At 42.0% G+C, this 18,563-nt stretch overlaps 1 protein-coding gene across 1 annotated transcript in view; it reads right to left on the bottom strand.

Annotated features, from left to right (window-relative positions):
• OSTF1 (osteoclast stimulating factor 1) overlaps positions 1–18,380 on the bottom strand; it is a 58,285-nt gene extending 39,905 nt beyond the window's left edge. Inside the window, exon 1 of the mRNA XM_061132790.1 lies at positions 18,150–18,380. Within this exon, the coding sequence (XP_060988773.1) occupies positions 18,150–18,183 (34 nt within the window). The 5' untranslated portion in view covers positions 18,184–18,380. The remainder of the gene's footprint in view (positions 1–18,149) is intronic.
• Between the last annotated feature and the right edge of the window lie 183 nt (positions 18,381–18,563).

Raw genomic sequence — 18,563 nt, 5'->3', positions numbered from 1 at the left:
GGGCTCTTCATGACTTGCAGATAGCTACTTTCTCACCGCCTGCTCACATGGCCCTTCCTTGGTATGCACACACATAGATCTCTCTCTCACTCCTTTTAAAAAACCACAAATCCCACCAAGTGGGTCCCAACCTCATGACCTAATCTAACCCTAATTACTTCCCCCTAGGCCCCATCCCTATCACATTGGGTTTAAGGCTTCAGGACATGAATTTTGGGGGAACCTAAACACAGCCTGTAATGGCAATATATACAGAATTACAGAAAAACAGAAATGCATGAACATAAAGGTATACATACATTGGAATACAGGTTATCACAGTAATTAATAAAAAAAGGATCTATTATGACATTTATAAATAAGCTTTTGGAAGATATGCTTACACTTTACAGATACATAATGTCATGGGTGGTAATATTACATATACAATCAGCTATGTAAAATAAAGATATGCATAGGACAAAAACTGGAAGGAAACAACACTACAATGTCAACACTCATTTCTGGGTGATGGAATTCTAAGTCATGTTTATTTTCTTCTCTATTTTCTTGTCTAAAAGAAAACAAATCCCATATATAACCATGAAAAGGTGGTCTAGCTTAATGTCTTATTGAAGGACAACCAAAAATTTATGTGCACTTTATTTATCAGCAGAGTATTTATTAATATGAGTTCTCTTTTGTCTTCTTGGACTTTCTGATCTCACTACCAAAAAAAAAAAAAAATTATGGGTGGAAAGACAAGCAACTGTAACGCCAAGTATGCTCACAAAAGTGAGAATACAGGGATCATGTAAGTAATACAGACAGTGAGTAGATTCTTAGGTCAGTGCTGGTCATATGAGAGATGGCACCTACTCTGTTTTTGGAAAAATAACAGGCGTTGCAAAGAGGGCCAGGTGGCAGGGTAGGGCAGAGTAGAATACAGAGCAGAACGTAGAGAGAGGGGCTGGAGGCCAGGAAGGGTGAAGGGTGGCCTAGGAATGTCCTGAAGATCAACAGGCCTGAAGCCTGCAGGAGAAATGCTGAGAGATTAGGCTGGGGACAGGAGTGCAGATGGGCTAGAGCGTTCTCAAATGTTTCTGAGACCCATAACAAGAAACATTTTGCATATCAGGACCCAGGAAACACACACTCAAATAAAAAAAATGTTTCAGAAATACTTATCATTACATTTATATATGAATGTATATAACCTGTGTTTAGACATCAAATGGGAATTTTTCAGATTTAGATATCTGGTACTCCTTGCAAAAATAAAATACTCAGAATATATGAAAAATGGCCTTGGAAAGTATCCTATTTTTTCAAGAAATTTGTTAAAAATTTGAGCAAATAATATATGGACAAGCTTACAGACTTCATGAATGACTAATTCCTTTGGAAATTACAATTGTACATAGGAAATAAAACTCTGCAACAATAACAAAACAGTCTTAGTCCTCTATAAAGACAAAAGCTAGCAAGATAACATGATGATAAAAATGTCTCCTTTATTTAAAGCAGAACCCCTTTAAAACCTGATATAGGGACAAAGATATACACTGTATTTAAGAAAATGATTAGAGAATCTCTAGAGACATAGAACAGAGTTAAAGGACTCACTTCCTACTTACTCTATCCAATAGACACACAGGGGTCAAATCTGTAGTGAGAGCATTTTACTATTTCTAGTTAATCCTAAAACTCTTGTATAATACACTCTGGATGAGTGAAAAACATTATCAAACACAACAGGAAAACATAATAAGTGGAAGCAAAAGAGTACGCAAAGAGTACGCAAAAACTTTGAAACTGAGTCTCTCTCAGTTCAGAAAAAAATAATTCAAATTTTCTTTTACAGCACATATGAGAGACTCTAAACAAGTTTCTATCCAAAATTGTAACAGAACCAAAAACAGGAAAGTGAGTTCAGAGAGGTCACCTATATGAAACCAGTAAGATGTCTAAGCTATTCCAAGATCATCGACTCACTAAGACAACAGCCTTTAAACTGGAAACTGTTTCCCTAATTGCACTCCTTCTCAAGTCATACACCAATGCTCCTTCAAAAGGTTTGTGAAGTGATCCCAAGGGTCACGTTCCTGGCGTGGAAGTGGTGAACCTTGCCTGGTGGCCCCAGAAACGTTGGACGTAACACCTCCGTTGGAAGCCACACCCATTGGCCATCCCAGGGTCAGACCTGGCATTGCTGAAGACTCAGCCCCAGAAAGGGGATGTGCTTGGTTATGAGTTCCTCCACCCAACTCAACCTGGTTCTGAAAGTCAACACTGTTTATGGAAAGGAGGGGCTACACCTGGAAGGTCTGGAAAGACCCAAAGAGTCCAAATGACTCCTGGAAAAGGTCAGGGGAGAATCTTTACCCAAACAAATGTTCAGGTATTTTTCCAAACCAGATTAGCTGTTGGGAGGACAAGAGAGTGAGAATTAAGTCCTGAGGATTTCCCCAAAGGCTAGACAGAGACAAACACAAAGAGCTGTGGTTTTCTGGAGTTATAATTAAAACAGGATAATTACAGGACCGTTCTTAGGAAACTCTTCCTTCTACTTGAGGCCTTGGGTGGAGCTGTGATAAAATTCCTGAGGGTTACATACTTACTTTCAGGGACTAACCTCAGCACTCTAAGACCCAAGGCAAGCTGCTTATGGATTGTTTTTTCTTAACTCTTTTTCATTAATGGATGTCCAGAAGATCATTTCTCTTTTTCAGAAACCTGGGATCATAGGGAATTTGGAATTTGTTCTTAAAACTTCTAGGAAAACCTCTGGTCCCCTCCCTTGAGCTTGCAGAACCATCTGCTGTTTATAATGTGGAAGGGTAGACAGTGAAAATAACTGCTCTGCCCACAGGGACGGAAAAGGGGAAACTCTGCACTCTCTAGGGCTTGGCTTTCCACCAATATTCAGTGGTCACCCAAACTGCAGGCTTCCATAATAATTACTAGGAATGTGTCCTCCTTCAGTACCCACTATCTAGACGCAGAAGTGCCCTGCCTTCTTGTCATCTGTCCTAACAAACTGCAGTCCCTTATCTATAAAGACATTTAGTGAAAAATTAACACTCAAGAGCACTATAATAATTTTCAACTGTGAACCAAATTTTTTGTATTTGAGTCTAAAGTTACAGCAATAAAACTTATTCCCATTAGTATAAGTCTACGTTCTTAACAGTGCCATTGTATCAGAAGCCCTGTTTACAGTATGTAAATGCTATTGTCTTGAAAAAATTGGTTTCTTGTGTCAGATCCACATAACTGACAGAATAAAGGGTGGGCTGAGAATCACTCTCTTAGAGGAAGACTACCAATCAACTTTTAGAGAAAAGCACTGAAAACCCTCCTTTCTGATAAAGAATCCACTTGCCAATGCAGAAGACACAAGGGTTTGACCCCTGGGACAAGAAGATCCCCTAGAGTAGGAAACTGCCACCTACTCCAGGATTTCCTGCCTGAAAAATGCCATGGACAGAGGAGCCTGGCGGCTACAGTCCATGGGATCACAAAGAGTTGAACATGACTAAGCACAGGAGAACTTGATTTTCTCCGTGTGCCTGCTCAGAGCTCTCAGGCTCACTTATCTAGACCATATCTAATTACTGAGACTGGGGTGAGGGAGGGGGGGAATGGGTAAGAAGCCTTTTAAACTTTACTTATTCCAACTGCTATTTATAAGCTAATGAGTTTTATATTGTAATACCTGATTCATAACTAAGTTCAGAAAATGAGGCTATGAGATCTCTGGTTGTGCCTGTCTATACGTTTATACGTGCATTGTTCTTAGTTTTACCTTTGGATGGTATTATCAAAATTAATTTATAAGTGAGCACTACTTTATTACATTAAAGGAAATTAAGTGCTTACATAAATTCTCAAAAAAAAAAAAAAAAACACACACACAAGGTAACTGGCCAGAATTAATTTCAGTTCACATGAACTGGGAAATATTCAATATTACATTACTACTTGGTATCAATGTTTAAGCTTGTTGATCTAATTAACACAGACATGTCTTTAGAGTCACCAACATTAAACATAATATCTTTATTATGCCTCGGTTTAATAGAAGTCAAATAAGGCCTTATTATATCTGTTGCAAATTTGTCAGCAAGAAAAATAATTTGGTATGATTAAATTTTTATAAGTGTATTAAATGCTTTTGGATGAACTTTTAAAGAATAATTATGTTTTAGGAATGTCTACTTGAGCATGATCTCTTCAGGTATTTGGTAATGTGAAATTTTACAGCTATGTTAAATTAAGCTTTAAATGATGGAAATCTGCTGAATAGCTTGGTCATTCCCAAATAAAATAAGACACTGAGACATCAATTCCTAAACAGAGAAACTAAAGATTTTTAGGACTATTAATGAATATGCTTGGAGCCATCCTGAGATGTTCTCTATAAAAAAGCAAATGTTTTTAAAATTACCACAGGCATTTATGTTCACCAATCTACAGAATGCTAAAGTAAGACAGTTCATAATTGCTTCATTCTTAGTTTTCACTAGAAATTAAGGTTTTCAAGAGTTGAGGACTCTAATTCAAACATGCAATTAGGGTTAATAGAAATAACAAAGGAAGCATTTCAGTATACAGTAGGAAGCCGGATATATGTTTTCAGTAAAGAGGATATATGAGGAATAGAACTGCATTTTATTAGGAAAAAGAAAAGAAGGCTGCCTGAGGGCTAATGATTTCTGGGTGAAAAAGAAAAAGTAATGGATACAGAAAGTGAGGGGAGGTTTGTGGGAAGTGGACCCTGAGAAAAGAGTTTTGTACATAGTCAGGACTGGCTAAGTTTAGAATAAATTTAATTGAATAAGTATATTTTAAAACTAAGCTGGTCTAAAACTTAGGCTTCTCTCTCTGATAAGAGGACAAGTTTTCTTAAAATACTGGTTTGCCTTTGATAACAGATTTTAAGTTTCTTTACCTTTTAAGTGATCTGTATTTGTCTTTGAAATATTTTATTATTACTTTTTTTGTGTTTTTTGTGTGTGTGTGTGAAGTTGCTCAGTCATGTCTGATTCTTTGCGATCCCATGGACTGTATTGTTACTTTGGCTAAGTGAATAACTACTGTTTCATGGCGACCCATGATCCTATCTGACTGAGTAGATAGGATATTTTTCTGACAAACTTCAAAATCTTTTGATACTTTTCTGACAAACTTTCCCAAATATCAATTTTTAATTGTAGTTCTTTAGACCTCCAGTTAACTTTGAGATGTTTTAGAAGGCCATAATGCATCTCAGAGAGAAATATTTAATTAGTACATTAAATTATTTGGTGAGCATTATTATTACATGAGTGATAACCTTTTAAAATATATATATCCATAATGGATGGATATTATTAATGCAGGATGGATTAATGCATTATTATCATTAATAATGTACATTATTAGTGCATTATTAATACAGTACAGTCTATTCTAGGCTTTCCTGGTGGCTCAGATGGTAAAGAATACGCCTGCAATCAAATCCAGGTTCAACCTCTGGGTCAGGAAGATCCCCTGGAGAAGGATATGGCAACCCACTCCAGTATTCTTGACTGGAAAATCCCATGGACAGAAGAGCCTGGCAGGCTACAGTCCAAGGGGTCACAAAGAGTTGGACATGACTGAGTGACTAAAACTGGGGTTATTCTAGAAATTACAAGGAATTTCTAAAAATTTAGTATGCTCTATTCTAGTTTTTTAAAGTGTTGCATGTCACAGCAAATTTCTTATGAACTACATTATGATCGGATATTTAATCATGACTCTTTAAGTCTTTCTGTCATTTATAGACAATTGTACTCTGCTAAATCTCAAATTATACTGATGAACTGGGTAAGAAAGAATCTTAAGGAAACTTGATGACTTCATCAAAAGTTTAACAAGAGGATTAGCTACTGAGTGAACTGGTGAATACAGTTATAATGCTTATTTTTCTATCCAAAACATTACTAACTTTTAATCTGTGTTTTCCAGATATAAAGAAACCCTTTCCCTCAAACTAATTTATGACTTACCAGCGACTTGATAATTACACCTCTGTAAGCAGAACTGAAATATTTTTCTTTTATCTCTACCTGACCCCTCCAAGGACGGGAAACTCTTAGGCTGCCAGCAGCTTTATCAGATAAAATAGAAAAGCCACCTCCTAACAGGTGCAGGAGTCTGAAGGTACTTTGTAGACCTCAAAAAGGAAGAATTTACCTAAGCCGAAATCTGTGACAAGTCATTGGCTTGGCTTTCCTGGCTCAGAGATGCCTTTTATCAATTGATAAGACTTAATTTGTGAAAAAATTCACCTTGATTTGACTATATTGGAGAAGGAAATGGCAGCCCACTCCAGTATGCTAGCCTGAAAAATCCCATGGACAGAAGAGGCTGGGTGGGCTACAGTCCATGGGATTGCAGAGTCAGACGTGACTGAGCGACTAAGCAGTAGACTACATTTGCAAAAATGAGGGTAATTTTAGAGAAAAAGAGATGTTTCAGTGGATATCAAAATCTAACTCTGTTTACTGAGGTCTGTATTCCCTGAGAATCACTTCTTAGTTCCTTGCTCTTATGTTATACTGTTGCAAAGTTTCACTGAATTATGAGAATGGAACTTTAAGTTTGTTTCTGAAGCTTAACTGAGTAACCTATCTTTGGATGAAGATCAGGTGCTCCATGACCTGCAACCAGGAGGTTAACACCAGGGTATGGTCATTTAAACATGAAGACTCCCCTCATGCTGGGGAAAATTAAACCATACTAGAGATAACCAGCAGAGTAACCCTAAGAAACTGGGCCAGGTGCCTCATGGACAGTGCCAGTATATAATTTCCCTTAAAGATAAGGATTGGTATGGAACAGATTAAGACAATCTGGGAGATAATGGGTCACACCTAATGGAAGTTCTTGACTTAAATTCTTACTTAGGACTTTACTAATACTGCTAGCTAAATTGTTGTTCTCTGCATTACCAAATGTCTGACTCTGGCTCTGACAAAATGAAGTTCCATACCATACCAAGATCAACAATGGTAATAGTGTAACTCTAGATATGGGAAGAAGCAACAACAGGGAATATTTTCCGGGGCCAGAAAAGACTATAAAGACAGGTGGTCCAGACACTTTTGGCTACTGTTGAGCAAGGTCTAGGCTAGTAACAGCAGATAGAGTGGCCTGTCAGTGAAATCTCTGCCAGACCCAGGAATGAGCATTCCCAGCACCAAGGGACAAAATGGTCAAGAAATGCCCCCAAACCATAGTTAAATTTATGACCTTGAATGGGCCAAATTGGCACTTGCCATATGCCTTGGCAAGGACTAGGTCAATGGCCACTGCAGCCACTGACCTTTGACACACTCTGAAATGAGTTCAGGGTGGAGATCAGAATTGAGACACACCATGCACTGGGAAAAACCGGCAGAACAGGCCTGCAGATAGATACTTTCAGGAGAAGACTTTATGTGCCCCAATTCTTGCATCCTCTCATATCTAGCAAAGCACTAAAATCATTAACAGTGACATCTGCTTTGGCCATTAAGGAGAGAAATGTAACTGAAAGTCAAAATGGAATAGCAGTGGTTCAAATATTGAAGGTAATACTAGGTGACATTATGGATATGACTTCAGACAAGTCCTTGTATTGCTAAGAATTTGAGTCTTCTGAGCTGTGTCAAATTTGAGATGCTACCAGCCATTCTCAAAACAATGTCTGCTAATAGCTGATACGTGCAGCATTATGGTTTCAAGGTATTCTCTTGTAACTATTACATTTTTAGAAAATGAAATTGCATTAGATCAGATATTAGCAGAAAAATGAGACAGGTAGTGACCAGTAGCTCCTATTATACAGATGTTAATATCACATCTGAAGTTAAAATCTACTTAGATAACAGCAAACAACTGGCTACCTGACTACATATAAGTCTCCCCAAGGTACACAGATGGGCTTTCAGGCTCACACTCCCAAATTCCTCACGGAATTTGATTTATTTTGTCTATTAAAATTCTAGTTGTCACTCCTCCAACTACTTCTAACTGGGTCTTTTACATCAAAATGGAGTGCCAAGGCATTGAGATTTCACTCATACAAGGTTCAGATCCAAGACCTGGAACTCAGAAATAAGTCCAATTCAGTGCCTGTTCTCCAAATTGAGGGACTGTGCCCAACTTTAGCAGGGAGTGGCCATAGCCAATGTCATCCAGCTCCTTGAATTGAAATTGAGCGGGGCTCTGTGGGGCTCCAGAGTACAAATCCTTTCTGTGTCCCCCGATTCTTGTTTGCAGGATACAGGCTTCATTCTATGACCTTCCCTGAGTTTTAAAGGGAAGATTCAAACAGTTGTTAACCAGGGAAGGGAAAGGATACAGAAACAGGGGAGGAGCAGTTATGTAGTGGTAAAGCCTCGGGGCAAGGGCCTAGTTCCTCCTCAAGGACTAGGCATAACAATACTTTTTGAGTTCTTCTGCAGGAACTAAGACCCCCATGCAGGTGGGGAACGGTAACTTCAGGCTGAGTGCTAGATTCCTGGAGCACTGCCCTGTTACCTCACTACCAACCAATCTTAAAAAAGCCACACATCCTGCAGCCCCCACCCCAAATTTTGCCTTCCTTTTCAGGGCCCAACGATGACCATCCTGTTAGGCCTCCTGTTTGACTCTTGTTTTTGTCAACTGCTTATAAGGTTTATCTCTGACAGGGTCCAACAGTTTCAGGCTAAACTCATGTTACTATGAAGGAGAACACTGATTTTGGGTGAAGACTACCTCGATTTAAGCCAGGTGGTGAGAGACTTCTACCCTACTAGGCAGAACTAGTCCCACTCTCAACAGGAAGTATTTACAGAAGAGCTCTCTACCTCAACTCCCAGGAAATATATTGAATATAAAGTCTCTCAGGAGGGAATTGTTAGGGGAACCACTAACTGAAACCACCCTCCAACCAGGCACCTAGTAACCACTTGCATGAGTTATCTTACAACAGGAGGTCCTAGTTAAGGAATGCAGAAGTAACAAGATACCACCAACTAGAATAATTTAGGAAAGGTTAAAAGAGAGAGAAGACACCAGTCCATACGTCCTACCAAACTCCTAGAATCCTTCTCGCTGGAAGCCATCTTGGCTGAGAGATGCACGTGCCACTAGGAAGGACCCTGAGTTAGAATGACTGGCCAGAGACAAACAGGAAACTAACCTCATTACCATAAAACCAGAGACCGCAAGCCACGTGGCAGAGCAGTTCTCCTGGGTTCCCTCATCCTGCTGGTCTCTGCCTGGGCACCCCTTCCCCACAAAGTCTCTTGCTTTGTCAGCACATGCATCTCCTTGGACAATTAATTTCTCAGTGTAGACAAGAGCCCAATCTCGGGCCCTGGAAGTGGTCTCCCTTCCTGCAACAATAATGGCCACATTTGCGAGGGTCTTATTGGCACCCATGCATGCAGACCCCAGACACATTTCTGCAGAGCCACCCCAATGTTGCCTTCTAGGCAGGTGCAAGGGAAAAAAACCTCCACCGTCCTGTGTAGCCAGAGACCTAAGTGAAATCACACCAGACCTAATTAAGAATATATCATGTCCCCATCCTAGCCCGCTTGCCATCCTTTCTCTCTCATAGAAATCTGAATTTATGAACTGACTTTAAAAAGTATTTAATTCCTCCATGTTTTCATTACCATAGTACTGATCACTGGGCGTAGCAGGGAGATAGGTAAGGGACTATCAAAAATGTCCCAGGGCTCTATAAAAAGCACAGGATGAAATTATGTAGAAATTTGAGGAATTATTTGAAAAGTCAGTCTAAGGCAATATTGATCCAGAATCAGATTTAGAATCAAACGAAAAAACTGAGGTCCAGAGTAGTCTATGGACTGACTTATCAAAGTGACCTAATAAGTTAATTTTTAAAAAAAATTGAGATCAGAATTTCACTCCAAAGCTAATGTTCATTTCCCATTACTATTTTCTGCCTCTCTCCCCTCCAAATCAGAGTTTGGTCTTAGAATACCCTAATTAGCCCATCTTTATGCCTAAATTCCTATCAGTAACAACTAGTTCATCTGAAAAAGGAATTTCTCTCTCAGGAATCCTGTTTTTAGCTTATTTTTTAATGTAAGCACATTGGGGAAGACGATTCTGATAAATCAACGATTTGTTTAACACCGCAGGTAAATCTGCTCATCAGATGTGAAGCAGTGAGTTTATTCTCAGAGGCCCATGGAAGTGAGAAAAGAGGAAGCCAAGTGCCAGGTGATGTCAGTGATGAAAACCTGGATGCTCCGGGGCAGGATACTGTTGTAAGGCTCTCCAGGCACGTGGCATTGGTCCCCAAATCAGAGCTCCAACAACAACTGACTATGGTACTCAGGTCTACCAAAGGTTAGGTCTGAAGAAGGATGGACACCCGATGGGAAATTGGTCTAAAATCAGACATAGACCCATGCCACATGTGACTTAAGGTCACAGCATGTTGGGAAGGCTCAGTGTGTGGCCATATAACAGGGAGCATGTGTCCAAGCAAGCTAAAGACAAGGGTTCGGGGCAGACCAGGCAGCATACATCCCAGTGCCAGTCAACAAGAGAGTGCCTGGTTAGATGTCAAAACATCAGAGAGATCCAGTGTCAACTGAGAATCAGGAAACGAGCAGGAATCCATTGTGGAGAACAGAGCTCCTACCAAGTCAATGTCAAGTCCTGGGGACCATTTAGGGACTCAATATTTAGGTATAAACTTGGACGCTCCTGAGTAGGAAGACATTAGGCAAGAATTAGAAGCAGCTCTATTGATGGGACAGGCTCCCTGAAAGAGGAAGTGGGCAGTCACCATCAGCACTGACTCCCACCCAACAGCCCTTCTTAATGCACACCCAGGTTGTGATTAGCAGTTCCTTGGGTGACTTCAATTTAGAACCTGAGTTCTGAGGAATAGAAGAGAATGATTTATTCCTCAACAGAAAAACTAGGCTGAAAACAATCTCGAGTGTGATATACTATTCAGAAACTAACTTTGGAGAGAATGGTGTTTGTTGTTATGTTTCTCAAACAGTTTCCTTGTCTGAAACACCAGTAAGAATACCTTCAGTTTAGGTCCTCTCAGGGCTACCTGACCTGTATTCAGGTCAAGAAGCAACCATTAGAACCAGATATGGAACAACGGATTGATTAAAAATTGGGAAAGGAGGATGTCAAGGCTGTATACGGTCACCCTGCTTATTTAACTTATATGCAGAGTGCATCATGCAAAATGCCGGGCTGGATGAAGCACAAGCTAGAATCAAGACTGCCAGAAGAAATATCAACAACCTCAGATATGCAGATGATACCACTCTAATGGCAGAAAATGAAGAGAAACAAAACAGCCTCTTGATGAGGGTGAAAGGAGTGAAAAAGCTGGCTTAAAACTCAACGTTCAAAAAACTAAGATCATGGCATCCAGTCCCATCACTTCATGGCAAATAGATGGGGGAAAAGTGGAAACAGGGACAGATTTTATTTTCTTGGGCTCTAAAATCACTGCAGCCATGAAATTAAAAGAGACTTACTCCTTGGAAGAAAAGCTATGATAAACCTAAACAGTGTATTAAAAAACAGAGACATCGCTTTGCTGACAAAGGCCCATATAGTCAAAGCTATGGTTTTTCCAGTAGTCATGTATGGATGTGAGAGCTGGACCATAAAGAAGACTGAATGCAGAGGAACTGATGCTTTTGAATTGTGGAGCTGGGGAAGACTCTTGAGAGTCCTTTGCACTGCAAGAAGATACAACCAGTCAATTCTAAAGGAAATCAACCCTGAATGTTCACTGGAAGGACTGATGCTGAAGCTGAAGCTCCAATGCTCTGGACACCTGATATGAAGAACCGACTCTTTGGAAAAGACCCTGATGCTGGGAAAGATTGAGGGCAGCAGGAGGAGGGTGCCACTGAAGATGGGATGGTTGGATGGCATCACCGACTCAATGGACATGAATCTGAACAAATTCCGGGAGATAGTGGAGGACAGAAGAGCCTGGTGTGATGCAGTCCATCGGGTCACAAAGAGTCGGACACAACTGAACGAATGAACAACAACAGGACTACTGTCAACAAATTTGCACAAACTCATCAAAACTATAGGCGCCAAAAGCAACCCCCAAACCCTGTAAACCTGCAGAGACAACAATTTAGAGAGAGTCCTAAGAGTCTGATTTCCAAGAAAGAAAATATGAGACTCTGTGGAATCTTCCAAATCTGGAGTCTGGAGATACCTGCCAACTATGCCAAAAAACCTGGAGGGTCTTCTCTCAGCCTAGCATTTTTCATTGGTGCTCAGAGAACTGGAATTTGGAGGGATCCTCTCCATAAGCATGGATTGGGTCAAGACATTTCTAGAAGATACAGCCACCCCAGAAGACTCTCCAGGTGGAAGTCAACACAAGTATCATACCAGTGGGTGGAATCAAGTCTGTCCTCAGATGAGAGATCCTGACATAGAAGCCCTGAATTTCCCAGAACCCAGCAAAATCCCTGAGTCGGGGATGTCAGAAAGGCTATCAGGGCTGTTGTCAGATCACTGTAAGAGGCTGGAGGCAGAGCCTCCAGCAAGAGAAAAAACCTGGTCTAGACACCCTAGAGTCAGTTTCCAGGGTCTCCCTTAATTTGAATTTAAACTGCTTTCAGGCTCCCTGGGAAACAGGAGCACTAGACTAGGAAAGAACCACCAGATCCCTCCCCGCCGGGGACCCCAACCTCTCACCACTCCATGGACCCCTCTGTGGCTTGCCAGCGCTGCCACCACCTCCACCCCCGGGGCGTCTTACACAAGCGCCTGAGTGGGGGCTTTCACTGTTCTGTCCACCCCACAGCAACCGAAGCCAGGCACCCACCTCTTCCACGTCCTCTCGAAGCTACTGGCACGCCCTGGCCCCGACACCCGCGCGGTGAAGAAAAGTCTGTCTGCTCGCCTGCCGCCTGCCGATGGAGTGCTCTACCGGTGAGGCCCCGCGGGCCTCCCGTCTTCTTGGCCTCTGGCTGACAGGGCTGCCCAGGCCCACTACCCCTTCCTCCCAATCTGCAACTCGTACCCCCGCTGACCTGGCTCCCCTAATAAATTCAAGTTCACAAGGGGGCGGCAGGAGGCAGAGATGGGGGTGAGAATGAGTACATTCTTTGGTTCCAAGAATATAAAACCAAAGCAATTTATCAAATTCTAAGGAAGCTAACAGGTTTAAAAACGCTCATCAAAATGCACAAATACGGAACTCTCCCCTAACTCTTACCCTAAGAGTAAGTTGAGGGATTTGCCTTGTAACTTTCTACAAATTCTACAGGTACTCAAATGCTGAGTGGGAAACAACTGGCAAAAATGAATAAAAAAGGAGGTGGCCCCAGCAGCCCCACCAGTGACTTGTGTGAGTGAGCTGAAGCTGTGACCCTCTTTAACTCACATCTGCAAACTAACCACCCACAGCTCTTGTTAACACTGACAAATTGATACACACAGAAGTAGATGGTTCACATGTGGACATTCAAATGCTCACTTTCTGTGTGGAGCAATAATGTTTTTCACAAACTGCGACACTAGGCTTTCTCTTTAATTTGGGACAGATTTCTCCGGTTCACAGTTCCGCACCAAATATCCCTGGCTTTTGTGAGAGAGGCTCAGGCCCTGTGCAGTCAAGCAAACGTGGACAGGCCATCGTGTCAAGACATTTCATTTCTCCACATGTCAAACGACTTCCCTCTTTTCTGCCTACTAAATTCTTACTCAGCAGCATTGGAAACCCTGCTTAAATCTTCCCTCTTTAGCAACACCATCTCAGCGTCTTCAAGCTCCTTGCCTTGTACTTCTAGCCCTCTAACCACACTTTGATAATATCTCCTATCACATGTGTGGCAAATTTTCTGTGTAAGGCGTGCTCAAACATTTTGGGGAGGAAAGTAAATTAGAACTATCTCTTTGGGAGAGCATTTTGGACGTGTCTGTGAGTGTGGCAAGGTATTTATACATACCCTCTGGCACAATAATCCCACTGCCGGGACTCGGTCCTGTGGATATACTCACACATTAAGCAACAAGGCTGTTGTAACGCTATTTGCTCTAACAGAAGAAATGACTGAAGCGTGGTTCATGGGTTTGGTTAAATAAATACAGTAGAGTACTAGAAAGCTGTTCAAAAGAATCAAAAATCTCTCTCTATACTGGTATCTGAAACTATTTTCCCAAGCTCATTTAATTTGTTTGATAATGTTTTTCCCCAGCTTTATTGAAGTATGAATGAAATGACAAACAAATAAAGAATTTTGACTTAATAGTTCAAATCAGCCCACCAAAAGGCTGTGTCTGTCCCCCCTCGCTCTCCCTCTTCCCAAGCCCATGTATTTTGTTTCCCATGGCCACTACGCAAGTGAAGACATATTTGGCAACGGTTTTCACTGGACTTGAGGTATGAGATGAAGGGGATCAGAAAATGTCACCCCAAGATGTAAAGATGGGCCAAAGGATGTTGAATGAGATTTGGACTAGAATCTTCTCATTCTAAGCAGGTCTGATAACCTTCCCATGTCGCCAGAAGCCTGATGTCTGTCTGACCTTGACCAATTCATTTAAATGGCTTATTGATTTCAGTGATGGAAGTAAAGCAGCCTAAATATTCCACTGTCTTGGGAAAATAAATTCAAGGGGCTTTGAAGAAGCAAATGTCAATGTTTTGGGTTCTTTCATATTTACAGTAAAAACATCATAAAACTTCAAAGATGTCACACATATGCTGCTTATATAACACCTTCGAGAGGGAAAAGGTTTTCATCTAAAATGATCTGAAGTTTTGTATAATTTTTTCCTCTCTGAATAAATGAATCAGTTAAAGCTATCACTAGATGACAGCTATGGATGACTTTTATACTTTCATTTATAGACTTATTGTTCTCTGTACTACAGTTTCTAAATTTTCTATAACAAAAACATATTACTTCCTTTTTTAGCTATAAGATTTTTTTAAGCAAAACGGATAAGGTCAGCCATCCAATTGCAGATAGGCAACAATCTAAGACATTATCTGGAGATACCTAAATCTTCCTCGTTAGTTTCAAGAGCTTCAGGGACAAGATCTTATTTTATTGTTCCTTGGAGCCCCAGGGTCTAGCACAGGGCCTAAAATATAAGCTGCATGTATTAAGAAGTGTTTAGCAAACGAATTTTGGATATGGCCACTAACCCAAACTCTGGGATAACCTCAGGAAGGTAAAAAAGGAAATGAAGTAGCAGGACTCTCCTGACAGCCACTGACCAGGACGCTGAAAGAACATTCCTTTGGAAAATGGTACCCCTACAGAGTATATGCCAATCACCCTGACAGATACATCAGCCCACATTATAGCTAAACGTCCACTGCTACTAAAATCTTCCCGTAAGTCCTCTGTCCTCCTTCACCTAGCTCCCCTCATTTCCACACTGCCTCTGAAATTGAACCATGCTGCTTCGCCTGGATCTTGCACTGCAGGAAGCTCTAAAGACCAGCATAATGATGTCCCACTTGTGTTTCTTGTAGAGATGTCCAGACCACTGCAATACTTAAAGAGAACCCACCCATGAGAAGTTCATTTCAGATCTCACTACCACTGTAATAACTCTTCTCAGAGCAAGTAATACATTTTAATTTTATGAACACGGCAAATCTTAGTAATTGATCTGTTCTCTCTCTCTGCTTGAAGCAGAGAGCCAAATCTACAGGCCTTCTTTAGAAACTTCGAAGGACCTTACAACATGCATGTGTGTAAGATAACTTTCTCTCCAGTTTCCTCTTATTATTCTTCCCTCCCTCTATAGGACCCCACTTCCTGCATCTTTTTTTTTTTTTCCCAAGCCTAATTCAGGATGAGGCAGGGGTGTAAACAAACCAAGAAGCTAAGAATTAAATACACCCTGCCCTCCAATTCCAAGTTTGCTTTCCAATATTTTCACCCATCTATCTTGCCTGCAGGACAAGAAAGTAAATGTCAGCACCATCCTTTTTGTTGCTACAGCCGAGGGGTGCGTTTGTGACAAGAAAGCCTGACTGAGGACCAGAGACACTTTCCTTTCCACTTCCTGCCTATCAGGAAGGTTAAAAAAAAGTTACAGTACACACGAGTTCATGGTATGCTTTGATGTAAAGCATAGTAACATCATGGTTAAGAGCTCAGACTCTGGGGCCGAACTACCTGGGTTCTAATTCTGCCCACTCCTCTCCACTCAGTGGCTAATCTTGGGCACGTTAACTTGATCTTTCTTGACTTAGCTTCATTTCCACATCTGTGAAATGGGAACAATACAGGTACTGACCTCATAGGGTTATTGTGAGAGGTAAATGAGATAACACACAGAAAGTGCTTAGATCAGGGTCTGGCGCCCTGTAAATGAGAGCCAGGACTATAATAGGCCCCTTCTGTTTTCAACTAAGCCAGGCCACACACAGTCTCAAGTTGGATAAAAAGTAATATTTCTCACTGTAAATTAGTACACTGACAGATTATTTCTAGGGTGATATTTTAGTTTGGATCTCATTTACAAATCAATGTGGAGTCTGAATAGTAGTCATTTTTAACCATTTGCTTTCTGATTTACTGAACAGAAGGAGAAAGCAGTAGGGTCAGACAACAAAACGGTTCCTGAGTGTATTTCCAACTGGTCACAGTGTGATCCCTAAACCACACCCAGGCAAATACACAAAAACACACCACGTCCATGCCCCTCCAGCTGTGGCACAGACGTCACTGAATGTCCAGAGATAAAAACCTCATGAATGGCGTCTCAGGACCTTCTTTGAAATAAAGTACTCTGCTCAGTTATCAAAGAATAACTCTGCTGTGTTGATGACCTGAGGTCCTGATTTATACACAAGTTTAGAAAGCTCCCATTTTCCACAAATGCACTTAGAAGGCAAATTCCTCATCAGACTCCATTTCTAAAGAAACACAGACCCCAATCCTAGCCACGCCCCACCTTTGCTCACACCAGAGCCAACGTCCCAGCAAAGTCACACCTGGTTCACCAAAATTCAAGTCCCGGGTGACTGACTATGTCATATATGTGTGTGTACAGAATTTTCAAATAAAATGCCTTGAAACTACCACTGCATGATGGTGAAGAAAGAAAACTGGATGAGATGAAAGTTGAATAGCTTGACTAAAGTTTAGAAAAGTCAAGAAAAAAATCAATCACTGAAAGGACTCTCTCTTAATCAAGGTTACTTTGAAACAGGATGTAAATAGATACATTTCAGCCTGTAATATACTGAAGTTACCTGAGATTAGGAAGAAAAAAGCTGAGAGTATGTCAGAGCCGTTTCTCATCCATTTCCTACGTTTCTGTAATCACCTATCCAACGAAGGCATGAGTTTGTTACAGTATCGAACTGAAATGCGTCAGTCCCTTTTAAATTCTTCTTTCTGCATGTCCCAGAAAATATTCTAGGGATCGAAGAAGAAATGAACAAGGAACATCCGCCAAGAGAGCTGCTTTGAGGAAATCTCACCCTTTCCAGTTTAACTCGACAAACTCACAGAAGGGAGGAAAGCAAAGGGCTTGTAGAGCTCTATAAAGTGACACTTCCGAATAGTAATAACAGATTACCCTGCCGCAACCTAGACTCTTCTAGTCAGGAGCTCAACTACAAGTTTCCTAAACGCTTTTCCCAAGATCTTAAGTTCAATTTGCTGCTCCCCTCTAAAGTCCCAAAAGAGACTCGCTCACCCACCCCACCCTATAAGCAGCGCACTTCCCGTTCGCTTTGGCCGGTCAAGAACTCAAACTTGACAGTGACACCCAGTGAAGGGAAAAAAAAAAGGGGGAAGTGGCTGAAGAAAAACCATTTCAAGACTTTTTTCTTTCTCCCCTAAGGGAGATCAATGGCCCTGTCTTCCAGGAAAGCGTCAATGGGACGTAGCCACCATATCGATGGGAAAGCTGCAGTGAATGACAACGCTGAAAAACCGAGGGTGACTCCTCTTTAAAAATGAAAATTGTTAAATTCCTCGAAAATCTTCTTGCGATCTGACTCCTGGAGCGAACGCAGCAACTCCCACCCCGGCGGGTGGATCGCGAAAGCGAGGCTCGGGGCCGGGTACGTGCCTGACCTGCCCTGCCAAGGAGCAGACGGAGCGCGGGGCACCGCGGCCGGCCCGGGATCCCCCGAGCACCTCCCTTACCCGGTTTGACTGGTTTGGGTGGCGGCTTCGACATCTCTCTTCCTGGAGCGGCTGATTCCGAAGACCACGCACGAAAAGTCAACCCAACGCGCCTCCAGCCGACACTCTGAGCGCCTCAGTTTCTTTTTGTCGGCTTTGCAGCGGTGCGCCTTCAGGAACCTGTGTCTACTCTCGGCAGCCCGACAAGCCGAGGCAGGCAAAGCGGCTCAGCGAAGTGCCCCGCCCCGCCCCGCCCCGCCCCGCGGCCGACCCAGCTGTCCGGAGCGCGCGGCCCCGCAGACAAGGAAGTGGCCGCCGCCTAGCCGAGCGCTAATTGGCTCCCCGGCTGCCCGCTCCGCCGCGGCAGGAGCGCGGGCGGCGCGCACGGCGGCGCGCCCGGAGGCAGAACCAGGCGGAGCCGGACGGGGGAAGCCG

This window comes from Dama dama, chromosome 29 (assembly GCF_033118175.1).
Source record: "Dama dama isolate Ldn47 chromosome 29, ASM3311817v1, whole genome shotgun sequence".
In the NCBI taxonomy this organism is placed as follows: domain Eukaryota; kingdom Metazoa; phylum Chordata; class Mammalia; order Artiodactyla; family Cervidae; genus Dama; species Dama dama.
The sequence above is the reverse complement of the archived record's forward strand: the minus strand, read 5'-3'. Positions and strand labels throughout refer to the sequence as shown.